General features: G+C 49.7%; 1 protein-coding gene across 1 annotated transcript in view; it reads left to right on the top strand.

Annotated features, from left to right (window-relative positions):
• The first annotated feature begins 1816 nt into the window (after positions 1-1816).
• The window catches only part of OTUB2 (OTU deubiquitinase, ubiquitin aldehyde binding 2), a 38366-nt gene continuing 23142 nt past the window's right edge, over positions 1817-17040 (top strand). The window contains exon 1 of the mRNA XM_088464347.1: positions 1817-1984. Coding sequence (XP_088320473.1) covers positions 1817-1984 — 168 coding nt within the window. The remainder of the gene's footprint in view (positions 1985-17040) is intronic.

Raw genomic sequence — 17040 nt, 5'->3', positions numbered from 1 at the left:
AAACCATGTTGTGTCTAAAGGTGGGTACACACGGTACGATGTGTACCCACTGATGCGACCAACGGTCAGAGGGCCGACATATCGGGCGGTCCCTACACACTGGGCGATCCGGTGCCCATCCGCCGATATGCCCCCCCCCCCCCCATTGCGCTGCATGGGATTGTCCATCGATTTGCCTGATCTTTTGAACATGAAGAAAGATCAGATGAAGCCACGAACGACCCCACGGGAGCGCACAATGCACAATATCATGCATACACACAGAACGATATTGCTGATTTATCGTTCCAATCCGTCAGATCGTAGGGAATATCGTTCTGTGTGTAGGGGCCTTAAGGCAGCTGCCTGTTCTGCCTACCACTGATCCTGGCCACGTGATTAAATTCACCATTACGTCTGAAAATGTATGCATCCTTAGTGAGCAGTAGGCTTAGTGGACATGGTTAAGAGCATAGGCTTCTGTGCTGTTCAGTCATGTAGTGATTATAATCAAGAAGGTCGGTTTTTTTTTGCCCTGGGATACGGCACAAAAGCTGCTCACTGATACAGATTTATTAAATACAGACAGCAGAGCGACAATCCCTGGTCAACAAAATACATATCTCTGCCTTAACAAAGAAGGACATGGTAAAGGAACAACACAGACAGAATGTATTTAGTAAATGTTGCATAACAGCATGCATCGTACAAGCCAGAAAATTAAATCAATATGAAGGTGGATTAGTTATTGCTGAGACCATTAGAATCTGGTTCTTTGTTTAGAAGTGAGGTTCCGAAACTCTGTCCTCAAGGCACCCTAACAGTCCAGGTTTTAAGGATAAGAGTGTAGCGCCATGAGGCAGAAGACTCGAGCCATTCAGCGAAGAGGAGAAGAATAAAGTAAGTCACTGTGGGCTGGAGCCGGAGGGATGCAAGGGCCTGGCTGGAGAGACACTGGTGCTGACTGGAGACACAGAAGGGGGCTTTCTGGTAGGAATGGACATCGAATCGCGATGGTTTAAAACCTTAAATTTTTTTGTGATGGTAGTGTTTTTACCATTTGATTATGGCGTTCCGATGTTTGCTGCCATCGAATGATTGCACTACCTCCTCTAGTGATAGACCGATTCTATTCAGGGCCCCACCCCTACCCTCAGTCACACCCCTAGCTCCGCTCTCAGTCCTGTCCCAGACGGTAGTGTTACAGAGCATTGCGCATGCGCAAACATGGTAATGGCTTTGCCATTGAATGCTATTGATTCGATGAAGGAGGTGAACCGCGCTCACTGATTTGGTTGTTGGGTATGGGGAGAGAGGGGTGAGGGTGGGGGAAGGGGGGGTGTATGGAAGGGAGAGGGATAGGGAAGGGGATGTGCGTGTGTCTAGATGGGGGGGGGGTTGGGGGAGGGTAAGTGCTGCACCTGTGGTAGGAGTACCTGATCCTACCTGGATAGCGGACAAGTAATAGGGGGGTAAGGCGCGCTCTTCTGTGGGAGGTGGGAGTGTGTGCTGTGTGTGGGTGTGTACGAGATGTCTAAAAGAGAGACTGAGTCGGTAATGTTGGGTCAAAGGCTTTATTTGAGTAGGCACAGTGTTGATGAAAAAACAAATGACCCTGGGGTGTAAGGGGGTGTAGATAGATGCGTGCACGGGGGGAAGGTGGGTGGACCCTTTTAGGGGGCTCCTTGCCGTGCAGTTCTTGACCAGCACGTAATCCCTGCTGGACCTTTGGTCAACAGTCTTAATGCCCGGCAATGTGGTGGTGGAGGGTGTGGTGGCGGCGTCCCGCACAGTGTGCAACTTACCTACCGGTAGGTGCCTGGGTAGGCGTTGCGATATGGAGATGGTGATCGGCAGTCGCTGGTTGTTGTGCAGCGTTGTGGCTGTAGAATGTTCTTTCTGTACTGTGTCTCTTGGAGCGGTTGTGCCACGTGCTGATGGTGATGGTGGTGGCGTTCTTGATGGCAGACTGGAGATGTCTGCGTCAGCTCGGTGTCTGTACCCGGTATGGGTGGGCGGACTGTGACGGGCTGGCGGCACCTGGGATCGGTATGCACGCTTGTGCCGAAGTGTAGGTTCCGCGTGTGCCGGCGGGACGACCCGGGGTGGGAGTTTGGTGTAGGTGCTGCTGGAAGCCGGGTGTGCCTGTGCCCGGGTAGAGGGCGGGTAGCGGCTCCGAGGTGCGGGAGGCGCGCTGCTGGCTGGACCATGTGCCGCGTGTGCCGGCGGGGCAGACGGGTGTTGAGTCTGGAGGCTGCTTGCGGCTCCTGACAATGAGATCACTGGGTTGCCGCCGGAAGTGGTGTGTGCACAAGGCGGGGGTGCCGCTCGCCGAAGGTGCTGGCGGCTCCTTGTGACTCACCACCCTGCGTTCAGCTGGGGGAGTTGTTTAGCTGAGCAGAGTGCGGACTTGGATGAGTAGACGGTGGAAGGTGTGGATTCTCCAACGCGTTTCGGCGTGTTGCCTTATTCATGGAGGTATTCTGCTCAGCTAAACAACTCCCCCAGCTGAACGCAGGGTGGTGAGTCACAAGGAGCCGCCAGCACCTTCGGCGAGCGGCACCCCCGCCTTGTGCACACACCACTTCCGGCGGCAACCCAGTGATCTCATTGACAGGAGCCGCGAGCAGCCGCCAGACTCAACACCCGTCTGCCCCGCCGGCACACGCGGCACATGGTCCAGCCAACAGCGCGCCTCCCGCACCTCGGAGCAGCTACCCCGCCGGTACCCGCCCTCTACCCGGGCACAGGCACACCCGGCTTCCAGCAGCACCTACACCAAACTCCCACCCCCGGTCGTCCCGCCGGCACACGCGGAACCTACACTTCGGCACAAGCGTGCATACCGATCCCAGGTGCCGCTAGCCCGTCACAGTCCGCCCACCCATACCGGGTACAGACACCGAGCTGACGCAGACATCTCCAGTCTGCCATCAAGAACGACATCACCATCAGCACGTGGCACAACCACTCCAAGAGACACAGTACAGAAAGAACATTCTACAGCCACAACGCTGCACAACAACCAGAGACTGCCGATCACCATCTCCATATCGCAACGCCTACCCAGGCACCTACCGGTAGGTAAGTTGCACACTGTGCGGGACGCCGCCACCACACCCTCCACCACCACATTGCCGGGCATTAAGACTGTTGACCAAAGGTCCAGCAGGGATTACGTGCTGGTCAAGAACTGCACGGCAAGGAGCCCCCTAAAAGGGTCCACCCACCTTCCCCCCCGTGCACGCATCTATCTACACCCCCTTACACCCCAGGGTCATTTGTTTTTCAAGCAGCACTGTGCCTACTCAAATAAATCCTTTGACCCAACATTACCGACTGAGTCTCTCTTTTAGACATCTCGTACACACCCACACACAGCACACACTCCCACTTCCCACAGAAGAGCGCGCCTTACCCCCCTATTACTTGTCCGCTATTGATTCGATGGTTAACTACAATAGCATTGGAGCGGACGGATACCCGTAACACCATTTGACGACTGGCTTCCGATCTCCATCTCTACTGTCTGGAGAGACAGAAGGGGATTGCTGGAGAGACAGAAGGGGGCTGGCTGGAGACACGGCGGGGCTGACGGGAGAGACACTGCGGGACTGGCTAGAAACACACTGTGGGACTGATGAGACAGAAAGTAGCTGGCTGGAGACACACTGAAGCTGGTGAGACAGAAGAGCTGACTGGAAACACACTGGGGCTAGGGAGACAAAAATTGAGCTGGCTGGAAACACTGGGGCTGATGAGATGGAAGGGGGCTGGTTGGAGAGACACAGGTGCTGGCTGGAGACACAGAAGGGGGCTTTATGGTAGAGCTGGACATCGAATTGTGATGGTTTATAACCATACAATGTTTTTATTTGTGATGGCAGTGTTTTTAACCTTCAATGGAGGCGTACTGATGTTTGGCGCCATCGAATGGATGATTTGATCTGTGGGGCTGGCTGGAGAGACACTGGGGCTGGTGAGACAGTAGGGGAGCTGGCTGGAAACAAACTGTGGGGCAGGTGAAACAGAAATGAGCTGGCAGGAGACCCACTGTGGAACTGGTTGGATACACTGTGGGGCTGGCTGAAGACACACTGTGGGGAAGGTGAGACAAAAGGGGGCTGGCTGGAGACACATTGTCGGGATGGTGAGACAGAAGGGAACTGGCTGGAAACACTGGGGCTGATGACACAGTAGGGGGCTGGCTGGAAACATACTTTGGGGCTAGTGAGACACTGGGGCTAGTGAGACACTGGGACTGGCTGGAGACAGTTTAAGTTGAGGATTGGGACATTATGTGCATGATATGTTGACTTTTTAACTGTCAGCATTTTGGATGTGCCGTCATTTTGCAGGTGTTGATATTAACCATGTTGACATTATGGTGGCAACCTTTTGACTGTTGACATGATTTCTACATCCCCATAACAACATTCCTACACATTTCTCTGTTTACTGCAGTGTAAACTGCTTAGAAATATGTTGTTAGAGCCAGTTTATATAGAGTATTATGTCATCCTTTACTGTATTTAAACTGCACGTCACCTACACACATTGGAAGCAGCCATTCTGTGGACACTGCTAACACTCATAAGAATGATTGTAGCCTGTCAATGTACTAAGAAACAGTACCTCATGAATATTAATCAGGCAGTACCTCAGGCAATGTCTGTAGCAAATTGATTGGTTGCTTATTGGGTTATCCTGTAAGATGGCTGCAACCACTATTTATAACAAAGGGCAGAATGTACAAGGTTGTGAATTTGAGGCAACGTATATGTTGCCTCAAACCCTGGCGATTTTGGCCTCCAAATCCCCGGACATAATAGCAGGTGATTTGGAAGCCGATTGGCCACACTGACAACAATGTGAGAGATTACAAACCCACACACTGCCCGGCATTCTGACATTTTACCTTATTTTTACTCTCAATAACCCAAATGTTTTTCACATTCTAACTAACCAGAGCGTTTCCATTCACTTTAACAGGCGCTTTGTGCCGCCATTCGTCACAGGGTCCTGCAGCAACAAGTTGATCACCATTGTAGTGTTGTTGTTATTTGCCGTTCCAGGCCATAGATGCTATGTGGGCAGGGGACGAGATGCCGGGGACGGTGGTGACATGGATAGGTTATGAGATGCAGGGGACGGTAGTGACATGGATAGGTTATGAGATGCAGGGGACGGTGGTGACATGGATAGGTTATGAGATGCAGGGGGCTTTGGTGACATGGATAGGTTATGAGATGCAGGGGGCTTTGGTGACATGGATAGGTTATGAGATGCAGGGGACGGTGGTGACATGGATAGGTTATGAGATGCAGGGGACGGTGGTGACATGGATAGGTTATGAGATGCAGGGGACGGTGGTGACATGGATAGGTTATGAGATGCAGGGGGCTGTGGTGACATGGATAGGTTATGAGATGCAGGGGGCTGTGGTGACATGGATAGGTTATGAGATGCAGGGGACAGTGGTGACATGGATAGGTTATGAGATGCAGGGGGCTGTGGTGACATGGATAGGTTATGAGATGCAGGGGACAGTGGTGACATGGATAGGTTATGAGATGCAGGGGACGGTGGTGACATGGATAGGTTATGAGATGCAGGGGACGGTGGTGACATGGATAGGTTATGAGATGCAGGGGACGGTGGTGACATGAATAGGTTATGAGATGCAGGGGGCTGTGGTGACATGGATAGGTTGTGAGATGCAGGGCACGGTGGTGACATGGATAGGTTATGAGATGCAATGGATGGTGGTGACATGGATAGGTTATGAGATGCAGGGGACGGTGGTGACATGGATAGGATATGAGATGCAGGGGACGATGGTGACATGGATAGGTTATGAGATGCAGGGGACGGTGGTGACATGGATAGGTTATGAGATGCAGGGGACGGTGGTGACATGGATAGGTTATGAGATGCAATGGACGGTAGTGACATGGATAGGTTATGAGATGCCTGGGACGTTGGTGACATGGATAGGTTATGAGATGCAGGGGGCTGTGGTGACATGGATAGGTTATGAGATGCAGGGGACGGTGGTGACATGGATAGGTTATGAGATGCAGGGACGGTGGTGACATGGATAGGTTATGAGATGCAGGGGATGGTGGTGACATGGATAGGTTATGAGATGCAGGGGACGTTGGTGACATGGATAGGTTATGAGATGCAGGGGACGTTGGTGACATGGATAGGTTATGAGATGCAGGGGGCTGTGGTGACATGGATAGGTTATGAGATGCAGGGGGCTGTGGTGACATGGATAGGTTATGAGATGCAGGGACGGTGGTGACATGGATAGGTTATGAGATGCAGGGGACGGTGGGGACACGGATAGGTTATGAGATGCAGGGGGCTGTGGTGACATGGATAGGTTATGAGATGCAGGGGACGGTGGTGACATGGATAGGTTATGAGATGCAGGGGACGGTGGTGACATGGATAGGTTATGAGATGCAGGGGACGGTGGTGACATGGATAGGTTATGAGATGCAGGGGGCTGTGGTGACATGGATAGGTTATGAGATGCAGGGGACAGTGGTGACATGGATAGGTTATGAGATGCAGGGGGCTGTGGTGACATGGATAGGTTATGAGATGCAGGGGACAGTGGTGACATGGATAGGTTATGAGATGCAGGGGGCTGTGGTGACATGGATAGGTTATGAGATGCAGGGGACAGTGGTGACATGGATAGGTTATGAGATGCAGGGGACAGTGGTGACATGGATAGGTTATGAGATGCAGGGGACGGTGGTGACATGAATAGGTTATGAGATGCAGGGGGCTGTGGTGACATGGATAGGTTGTGAGATGCAGGGCACGGTGGTGACATGGATAGGTTATGAGATGCAGGGGGCTGTGGTGACATGGATAGGTTATGAGATGCAGGGGACGGTAGTGACATGGATAGGTTATGAGATGCAGGGGGCTGTGGTGACATGGATAGGTTATGAGATGCAGGGGGCTGTGGTGACATGGATAGGTTATGAGATGCAGAGGACGTTGGTGACATGGATAGGTTATGAGATGCAGGGGACGTTGGTGACATGGATAGGTTATGAGATGCAGGGGACGGTGGTGACATGGATAGGTTATGAGATGCAGGGGACGGTGGTGACATGGATAGGTTATGAGATGCAGGGGGCTGTGGTGACATGGATAGGTTATGAGATGCAGGGCACGGTGGTGACATGGATAGGTTATGAGATGCAGGGGACGTTGGTGACATGGATAGGTTATGAGATGCAGGGGACGTTGGTGACATGGATAGGTTATGAGATGCAGGGGACGGTGGTGACATGGATAGGTTATGAGATGCAGGGGACTGTGGTGACATGGATAGGTTATGAGATGCAGGGGGCTGTGGTGACATGGATAGGTTATGAGATGCAGGGGACGGTGGTGACATGGATAGGTTATGAGATGCAGGGGACGGTGGTGACATGGATAGGTTATGAGATGCAGGGGATGGTGGTGACATGGATAGGTTATGAGATGCCGGGGACTGTGGCGAGATGAAATTGTTCCCGTACAAAGCTGGGGCGGGTCGCTAGTCAACAATAAATGAGTAAAAAAGAGAAAACTGATAAAACATTAGTTGAGTCATGACTTTATTTTAATGGTGCACTGCAGGTACCGGCGGCCCTGGGAACAACTGGGCAGACGGGGACCCCTAGTGTGCCAGTAAAAAATATTTATTCTAACAATAACCATTTATTACACCACTACCCATGTATTGGGAATTGACCTAGTGCTAGGAGCACATGGCTGTTGTTTACTAGGAGTGGGCTACTTTTTTTTTATCACAAGCTGGAACCCAGTTGGGAATACAGCCTGGTGCTGACTGGCCTAAGGTGGCTTGCCACCATGGTTGGTGGCAGGGCCGTAACTAGGGTATTGCAACCAGTGCCATGGCACAGGGCACCGCAGGGCGGGGGGCCTGTCAATTTTCCTGTTTATTATCATTCTCACTTTTAGTTTCCTTTTATCCCCAGCATCTCCTGGCCTCCCCTATATCTTCCCTGGCCCTTCCCCATGAGGCCATGGCCCTCTCTCAGGTGCACTATATTATGTCTCTATTTATCCCCAGCATCTCCTGGCCTCCCCTATCTCTTCCCTGGCCCTTCCCAATGAGGCCATGGCCCTCTCTCAGGTGCACTATATTATGTCCCTATTTATCCCCAACATCTCCTGGCCCCCCTATCTCTTCCCTGGCCCTTCCCCATGAGGCCATGGCCCTCTCTAAGGTGCACTATACTATGTCCCTATTTATCCCCAGCATCTCCTGACCTCCCCTATCTCTTTCCTGGCCCTTCTCAATGAGGCCAGGGCCCTCTCTCATGTGCACTATATTATGTCCCTATTTATCCCCAGCATCTCCTGGCCTCCCCTATCTCTTCCCTGGCCCTTCCCCATAAGGCCCTGGCCCTCTCTCAGGTGCACTATATTATGTCCCTATTTATCCCCAGCATCTCCTGGCCTCCCCTGTCTCTTCCCTGGTCCTTCCCCATGAGGCTATGGCCCTCTCTCAGGTGCACTAAATTATGTCCCTATTTATCCCCAGCATCTCCTGGTGTCCCCTATCTCTTCCCTGACCCTTCCCCATGAGGCCATGGCCCTCTCTCAGGTGCACTATATTATGTCCCTATTTATCCCCAGCATCTGCTGGCCTCCCCTATCTCTTCCCTGGCCCTTCCTCATGAGGCCATGGCCCTCTCTCAGGTGCACTATATTATGTCCCTATTTATCCCCAGCATCTCCTGGCCTCCTCTATCTCTTCCCTGGCCCTTCCCCATGAGGCCATGGCCCTCTCACAGGTGCACTATATTATGTCCCTATTTATCCCCAGCATCTCCTGGCCTCCTCTATCTCTTCCCTGGCCCTTCCCCATGAGGCCATGGCCCTCTCTCAGGTGCACTATATTATGTCCCTATTTATCCCCAGCATCTCCTGGCCTCTCCTATCTCTTCCCTGGCCCTTCCCCATGAGGCCATGGCCCTCTCTCAGGTGCACTATATTATGTCCCTATTCAGGGCCGCCATCAGGGGGGGACTGCCGGGACTGGAGTACCGGGCCCGGACAGAGAGGGGGCCCGTCCACAATCCCAGTCCCCCCCCTTGCCTACAGATCCATCGCTGCCGCTAAACGAGTGTGGGTTTTTTTCTGTGAGACGGAGATTCTTGTCTCCGTCTCACTGGAGTTCCCCATGCGTGCCTGTCAGCGAAGTGAGCTACCGCGCATGCGCGGCAGCTCCTCGTTCTCTCATAGCCACAGAGAGATCACAGAATGAAGGGAGCTAATGATGTGGTACATAGCTCCTCCTAGGCAACTCGAGAGGTGAGGTCCTTTGGTTACAGTGCTCGGTCAGCCACTGCACTCCTACTCCAGCTGCAGGTAATGCACACCTTTATACATTGGGGGATTGGGCTGTGAGTTGTCACATGTTGGGGGGAATCATCAGAATAAATAACTGGGCACTGTGGGGAGCATGTGTATATATTGCATGCAGTATGTATGTGTATATATATATATATATATATATATATAAAGCAATATCCTGACAGTGTGGGCAGGATATATATTTCTCTCTCATATATATATATATATATATCTCCCGGTAATACCATACCACCATCAATACAGTATTAGAGAAATGGCGACACTCAGGTACTATCATGTAAGACTTCACACAACAAACATAGGGCCTGATTCAGAGCCGCTCGTAAGCGGCCGCTCGTTCGCTCTGAGCGATGTTCGCACAACTGCGCATGCGTATGGGTCATATAATGCGCATGCGCAAACCAGTCATTGCGGTCGAAAATCGAGCGCTCGCAAAACAGCGAATGCCTGCTAATTTGATTGACAGAATGAGGCGTATGTGGGTGGTAACAGGGGAAGGTGCTTGAAAACGGGGGAGTGGAGATCCGAATGCAGGCGTGCTTAACGGTAAAAAGGGCGTTTAATGGGTGTGCATAATTAGTAAAGGAGCGTCATCGACCACGTCACTTGGTTGTCTTTTAGCCTGAACTGCTCGCAGTGATAGCGGGAAGTAAATCCTACCACAAGCACTGCGAGCAGTTCAGACGCCTTTCGATGTACCCGATTAATCAAATAAATACCGGAGATGACGTGTGATGCGAACGGCAAAGTGGCGTCTTTACAAAATAGCGAGCGCATTTTTCGTTCGCTCGCTCAGACATAGAGGAGTCAACAAACCGCAATGAGCGAGCGCACAATTTAAATAGCCGGCCCCTTTTTTTGAACGACCGTCCGCAAATAGTGTCCGGGTTTGAATCAGGCCCTAAGTCTGTGCCACCATTTCAGTCCATCCAGGCTTTTATTAAGAATATTCTTGCTAAAAGTCCAAATGGACTGAAACTTTGGGTAAAGACACTGTTTGAATTCCCTTCAAGTAGTACCCATGAGCGATGGCGTTTGTCCAGTACTGTATAATATATATATATATATATATATATATATATATACACATACACACACACTGCCAAGTTATTGCTTATGTATACTTATATATATAGTAAACCCCCTCATGCAGCAAATCCTGCAATCCCACTGCCCGCCCACATCCCTGCCCGTCACACCGTGCCTCTGAAAGGGAGGGGTGTGTCACATAAGGAGTAGGTCTCTGAGCAACAAGAACAAGGTAAGTGTGGAGGCTGCCTGTAGACAGAAGGTGGGCTCGCATGAGACACAGCAAAAGGGGGCCAGGCTGGGGAGACAGTAGGGGGGCTCACTGGAATTGGAAAAACACTGCATGGCAAGAGTTGCAGAAACATGGGGTGGTAGGGAGGGCCCTACCTATTTTGTCAGTCCCGGGCCCCACAATTTCTGATGGCAGCCCTGTCCCTATTTATCCCCAGCATCTCCTGGCCTCCCCTATCTCTTCCCTGGTCCTTCCCCATGAGGCCATGGCCCTCTCTCAGGTGCACTATATTATGTCCCTATTTATCCCCAGCATCTCCTGGCCTCTCCTATCTCTTCCCTGGCCCTTCCCCATGAGGCCATGGCCCTCTCTCAGGTGCACTATATTATGTGCCTATTTATCCCCAGCATCTCCTGGCTTCCCCTATCTCCTCCTTGGCCCTTCCCCATGAGGCCATGGCCCTCTCTCAGGTGCACTATATTATGTCCCTATTTATCCCCAGCATCTCCTGGCCTCCCCTATCTCTTCCCTGGCCCTTCCCCATGAGGCCATGGCCCTCTCTCAGGTGCAGTATATTATGTCCCTATTTTTCCCCAGCATCTCCTGGCCTCCCCTATCTCTTCCCTGGTCCTTCCCCATGAGGCCATGGCCCTCTCTCAGGTGCAGTATATTATGTCCCTATTTTTCCCCAGCATCTCCTGGCCTCCCCTATCTCTTCCCTGGCCCTTCCCCATGAGGCCACGGCCCTCTCTCAGGTGCACTTTATTATGTCCCTATTTATTCCCAGCATCTCCTGGCCTCCCCTATCTCTTCCCTGGCCCTTCCCCATGAGGCCATGGCCCTATTTTCAAATGCACTAACTTATGTCCCTATTTAAACAATGTGTGGGGGGGTTGTCAATGCTCTCTCTGGCACAGGACACCAAAAAGTCTAGTTAAAGCTCTGGTTGGTGGACACCTGGATAGTAATGCCTAATGCTGGTGGTTATGGAAGTGTCAGGGGTATCCCGCGCTCTTTATTTATAGCCCCCCTCCCCCTGATTTTTCAAATACCAATCTAAGGTGAAGCGCTAGTGTTGGTTTTGCATCTTTTTTTCAATTAGGCTATTTTTTTCACACGGTGCCAGACGAGAGAACTGCATTAGCTCCTATCTCCTCGGCCACAGGCCCCTCTTTTGTTTGCCAAATTTTTCTGGTGCATTTCCGGCAAGTTGAAACTCGCTGGCTATTTACATCTGGTGACTTTTATAACATTAGAAACCCACGGAACGGCGACAAGCAGCCTGGTGTGCTTCATTCTATCAGGTTTCTTGCAACTTTGAGACCAGTTTTCTCAGAACAGAGGCGATTAATTATAAATTCTTCATTGCAGTGTATTAACTTTAGACAATTGATAATTACAATTAGAAGTCCATATCCTAACCTTAGAAGCTGGATCGATTATAGAGATTGTCCAGGTCTGTTTATACCAGGACACGTTTGACAAACTTTACTTATCAGAAAGTCAACTTGGCTCTGAAAAGTTTGAGAACTATTTTACCAGTGATGTCATTGTGCCCCCCGGTGGATTTTTCTAGTACCGCATGTAGTCTACGAGGTCATCATGACTGGTTCTCAGTGTAGTAGTTTTAAAAAAAATAAATAAAAAAAGGCTCCAGTGTAGGTATTTCAGTCCCACACATGCCGGTTGTATTAAGCCTTCGTTCTCATAATATTAAATTTGCTCTCAATCATTTTAACACCTTCATAACTGGATGTAGTGTGCTCCTTAAGTGACCTGAGCTTTCAGTGTGTTTTTATGTGGAGTTGGATTTCTCAGGAATAACTCTATTTGTAGGTACCAGTAGAAGAACTTTTGATGTAATCAGAGACAGGGATGTCAGGAAGATAACTACACCGCGCACTATTAGCCGGTGGAGGGATCCGCCAGAACCCTCCTCGGTTATGGCGGATGTGCATGTGCAGTCCCTGCATTTCCGTGACAAGCCCGTGTCCCTGCATATCCCGCATTATACATCTGGCCAATAGGATGGCTTTTTGCAATGAGATCATGGGCATTACTGCATGTATCATTGATAAATGGGCCACTTAGTAACACGGGCCAATACAGAGGCTGAGTTTAGAAGAGGATAGGTAAAGTCAGGTATCATTCATATAGAGATGATACTGAAACCAAATGATGTTATAGAGAGATGTTGGTGTTGGAATAGAGAGATAAGAGCATTGGTATAGAGAGATAAGAGTAGAAGATCTAAGACTGAGCCTTGTGGTACTCCCACTGAAACAGCGAGTCAATAAGTAGAATGAGGATCAAGAGAGCAAAAAGTTACAAACCTTAAATTAAATAATTTAATCTCACAATGCACAGCACTAGAAAATGTAGAAAATCTGGGTAGACAGAAGGGGGATGGATGGGAGACTGATGGAGGATGGCTGGGGGAGACAGAAGGGGATGGCTGGGGAAATAGAAAGGGATTGCTGGGGAGACAGAAGGGGTATGGCTGGGGAGACAGAAGGGGGATGGCTGGGGAGACAGTAGGGGGGTGGCTTGGGAGACCGAAGGGGGGTGGCTTGGGAGACCGAAGGGGGGTGGCTGGGGAGACAGAAAGGAGATAGATTGGGAGACAGAAGGGGGATGGATGGGGAGACAGAAGGGGGATGGTTGGAGAGACAGAAGGGGATGGCTGGGGAGACAGAAGGGGATGGCTAGAGCAACAGAAAGGGATGGCTGGGGAGACAGAAGGGGTATGGCTGGGGAGACAAGGGGGATGGCTGGGGAGACAGAAAAGGGATGGTTGGGGAGACAAAAGGAGGATGGCTGGGCAGACATAAAGGGGATGGCTGGAGAGACAGAAGGGGATGGCTGGGGAGACAGAAGGAGAATGGCTGGGGAGACAGGAGGGGGATGGCTGGGAAGATAGGAGGGGGGTGGCTGGGGAGACAAGGGGGTCAGCTGGGAAGACAGAAAGGGGGCTGGCTGGAGAGACATTATAAGTACAGAGTGTAATTATTCACAAAATATGGGGGGCGCCAGTCCATTACTTTGCCAGGGGTGCTCTGAGTCCTAGATACACACCTGCTCTGTCTCACTTGGCTCCAGCTATCACACAGACTTTTAATACACATTATCCTTCCTTGGGTTCAGGTACTGGCTCACTAACTTAAAGAGACAGAACCACACCCAAGCATATCAGTTAGTGAGCAACTCGGCACTTACCTACTGTACTTATATTCCAAATTGTATTTTATTTAAATTCAGGGAATGTTAGTACCAAAATATTGCAATAATTTGTCAAGCTGTCCATAAGGGGAGACTGTGACGTGGTTGGTCAGCCTGACAAATTAATGCAATATAACATTTTACTTTCCACAAATGTTTTTGAAGATGTTGTGTTTCTTTAGTGTGCCAGTTCTGTCGTCGTGGCTGGTGCAATGTGTGAAGGGCCATTTGATAGAGGACTTGTTTAAGATGTAGCGCTGCCATATTCGGGCCGGAAAATTTAAAAAATTGGGAGATAAGTTGTTGCAGGGAGAGGTAGATAGTTATTGATGATTAACAGAGTTAATATTTCTGCAGGCTAGAGGACGCTTGGTAGAGTTTAATAGCAGAGAGTTTAGAGTAATGGTGGAGAGCGTGCAGGTGATAATCTGAGAGAGGGAAGTAGTGTCAAGCTGGCCATACACTAGACCAGAGGTTCTCAAACTCGGTCCTCAGGACCCCATACAGATCACGTTTTCCAGGTCACCCAGCAGGTGCACAGGTGTATTCATTACTCACTGACACATTTAAAAAAATCTACAGATGGAGCTAATTATTTCACTAGTGATTTTGTGAGGAGACCTGGATAAGATGCACTGTTTGGGGTCGTGAGGACCGAGTTTGAGAACTTGTGCACTAGACCAACTTTCACTCAAGCATTCAACTAACCAACTGTCCAAAATGGAATGGGGTTGTTATGCCGGCGGCTGAAATCCTGACAAGCGGAGGTAAGTAACCCTAACCCTCCCCTCTCCCCCCCTGACCCTAACCTCCCCCCCTAGTGCATAGCCCTATCCTCCCCACGTTAGTACCTAAACCTACCCCCCCTCTCCGCACTCTAAACCCAACCCCCGGGGGGGGGGTACCTAACCCTAACCTCCCCCTGGTGGTGCATAACCCTAACCACCTGTTGATATTAAAATTGAACCTCTATATACCCCTGCCTGTACCTTCTAAAATCCTACCTATAAACCTCTAAGGATGATGCTTAATTTGCGTACGCAGTCATACCATAAATAAAGACTTAGACGTGGAATCTGTGGTTCCAAAGCACAGGTGTTATTCAGGTAAAAGTTCAGACAGTCTCACGCAATTGATCAAGACACAATTTAGGCGCAAAAGGAAAATTATACAGACCCAAGTACAGTATACATATGCAGGCGCTTCCGGACCCAGAGATAGGCATCAGCAAGAGACCCCTAGTCATACAGCGTTCAGCACGAAGACTGAGAACCAGCGTTCGTGCATGCATATTTATACCCCCCCAGAATAAATAGGACAATAGGGAAGTTAGTTGCTGATGTCATTGGTTCCCAGGGGAGAAGCATCTGTTACAGCACATTTAACAGGCTGGTTCAAATAGACTCTCCCTACCTCTAACAGCTGGGGATCTTCCTCTTCACGTCCCCTGCAACATTCTAACAGTTGTTCCTGAAATATACATTTTGTTGCCTGTAGGCTCTGCGATCCATAACTTGAGTTTGCATGATGCGATAGTACTGGAATTCTGTTGAAAGAGTATGCATCAGTACGAACCCAAACACTGCTGTCTTAACATGTATAGAACCTTAGTTAGCAAATATCTTTATTTCACAGCATTTAAACTAACTGAACCAACTTAAATCATATACTTTAAAGCTTATTAAACCTTATGTGTGAATATGTAATGTGTGAGTATTCGGGGTTTGGTATAAAGACGTATTAATGTGTGTATGAGGAAGGGGTGCAGTTAACTCTCACTGAGTGAACATTTTAACAGTGTGACATGCTGAGCCAGGTAGTTCCACATGCCCACTCTGTCAGCAGTCCCCCCCACCTGTCCCAGACTTCAAAAGAAAACTCTTTATTCTCCCAGTCTCTTGTGTGAAATGCAAATAACCCAGCTACAAGAGACAGACATAAGATGACACTCTAGTCTTTGAAATCATGTCATTGCAGGAAGCTTGCTAATGTAGGTGTGTATTCGAGCCAGACCACCTGTTGTAAAGGGCAAACACTGTCCATGAAGCTTATTTACACAAGCTAGTTGTCACGTAGTCATTTGCTTTATTCAGCTAATGCAATCAATTTTGGCATACTGTAAAGTCATTTCTGAAATATATCCTTTATAATATGTAAAGTTATGAAATAGGCTTCTGGTGAATCGCCGTAACTTGCTAATAGTATTATCGCCACATGTACTAAAGTGTGAGTTTATCTAAAATGGCGCTTAGGAGGCCATCTTGCAAAATGGCGTCTTGCGGCCAGTCGCAAGATGGTGTCGCTGCGATTCAATTTTAAACTGATCTTGTCTCCGCCAATAATCTAGTTTCGACACACCCCTTCCCCTAGCCTAACCCTAACCCTCGCCAGGGGGCACCTAAACCTAAGTTCCCCCGGGGTGCCCTAAACCTAACCCCCCCCCATCCCCGGGCCAAGTGAATACTTACCCCGTCAGCGATGATCAGGATGGCTGAGGTCGGGGTTCCGGCATTGGGATTATGGCAAGCGTTGGCATCTCGACGCCTGTCATGAATCCCTAGCCGGCATTCTGGCGCCGGGATTGTGATCGGCGGCCTTGAGGCCACCGGTCACATGACTACCTCCCGTCCAGGAATGCAAAACAGTACTCCATAAACTGGCCAGCCAAGTTCTCTCCAACTGGAGACACTGTTCCCCTACTTCTATTTATAAAATAGAAAAATAAATAATTATAATTAGTAATAGTAATAAAATAATCAATTACTGTAATCACGAATAAAAAATATTCACATATGCCACAGCAGCTTGCCGTACAACCCTCCATTTGCAGAGCAGCTTGTTACACACTCTCTTCAGTAGTGTATCTATAATGGGTACAGGGTGTGCAGGGAACATGGGCCCCTGGGGGCCCATACTGCACACCATGCACATATGTTCTTTACCACTTACCTCTCTGGAGACCCCTTTGACAGCGGTAGTGCTACAGAAATGACTGGGAAAATAGTGTGGCAGCCATTTTCCCGGTGATATGAGCATGCACAGTAGAAAAATCACTAGCAAAATGTCTCACTGCGCCATTTTTGCAGAGACCTGCTCATGCGCAGTAGACTCTAGTACAGTGCTAGATTTTACTCTGTGCACCGCCTGCTGGAGGAGGGGGC

This window comes from Taudactylus pleione, unplaced genomic scaffold (genome assembly GCF_031769625.1).
Source record: "Taudactylus pleione unplaced genomic scaffold, aTauple2 ptg001661l, whole genome shotgun sequence".
Classification (NCBI taxonomy): domain Eukaryota; kingdom Metazoa; phylum Chordata; class Amphibia; order Anura; family Myobatrachidae; genus Taudactylus; species Taudactylus pleione.
Note: the sequence above shows the minus strand (reverse complement) of the source record. Positions and strands in the feature narration are given on the sequence as shown.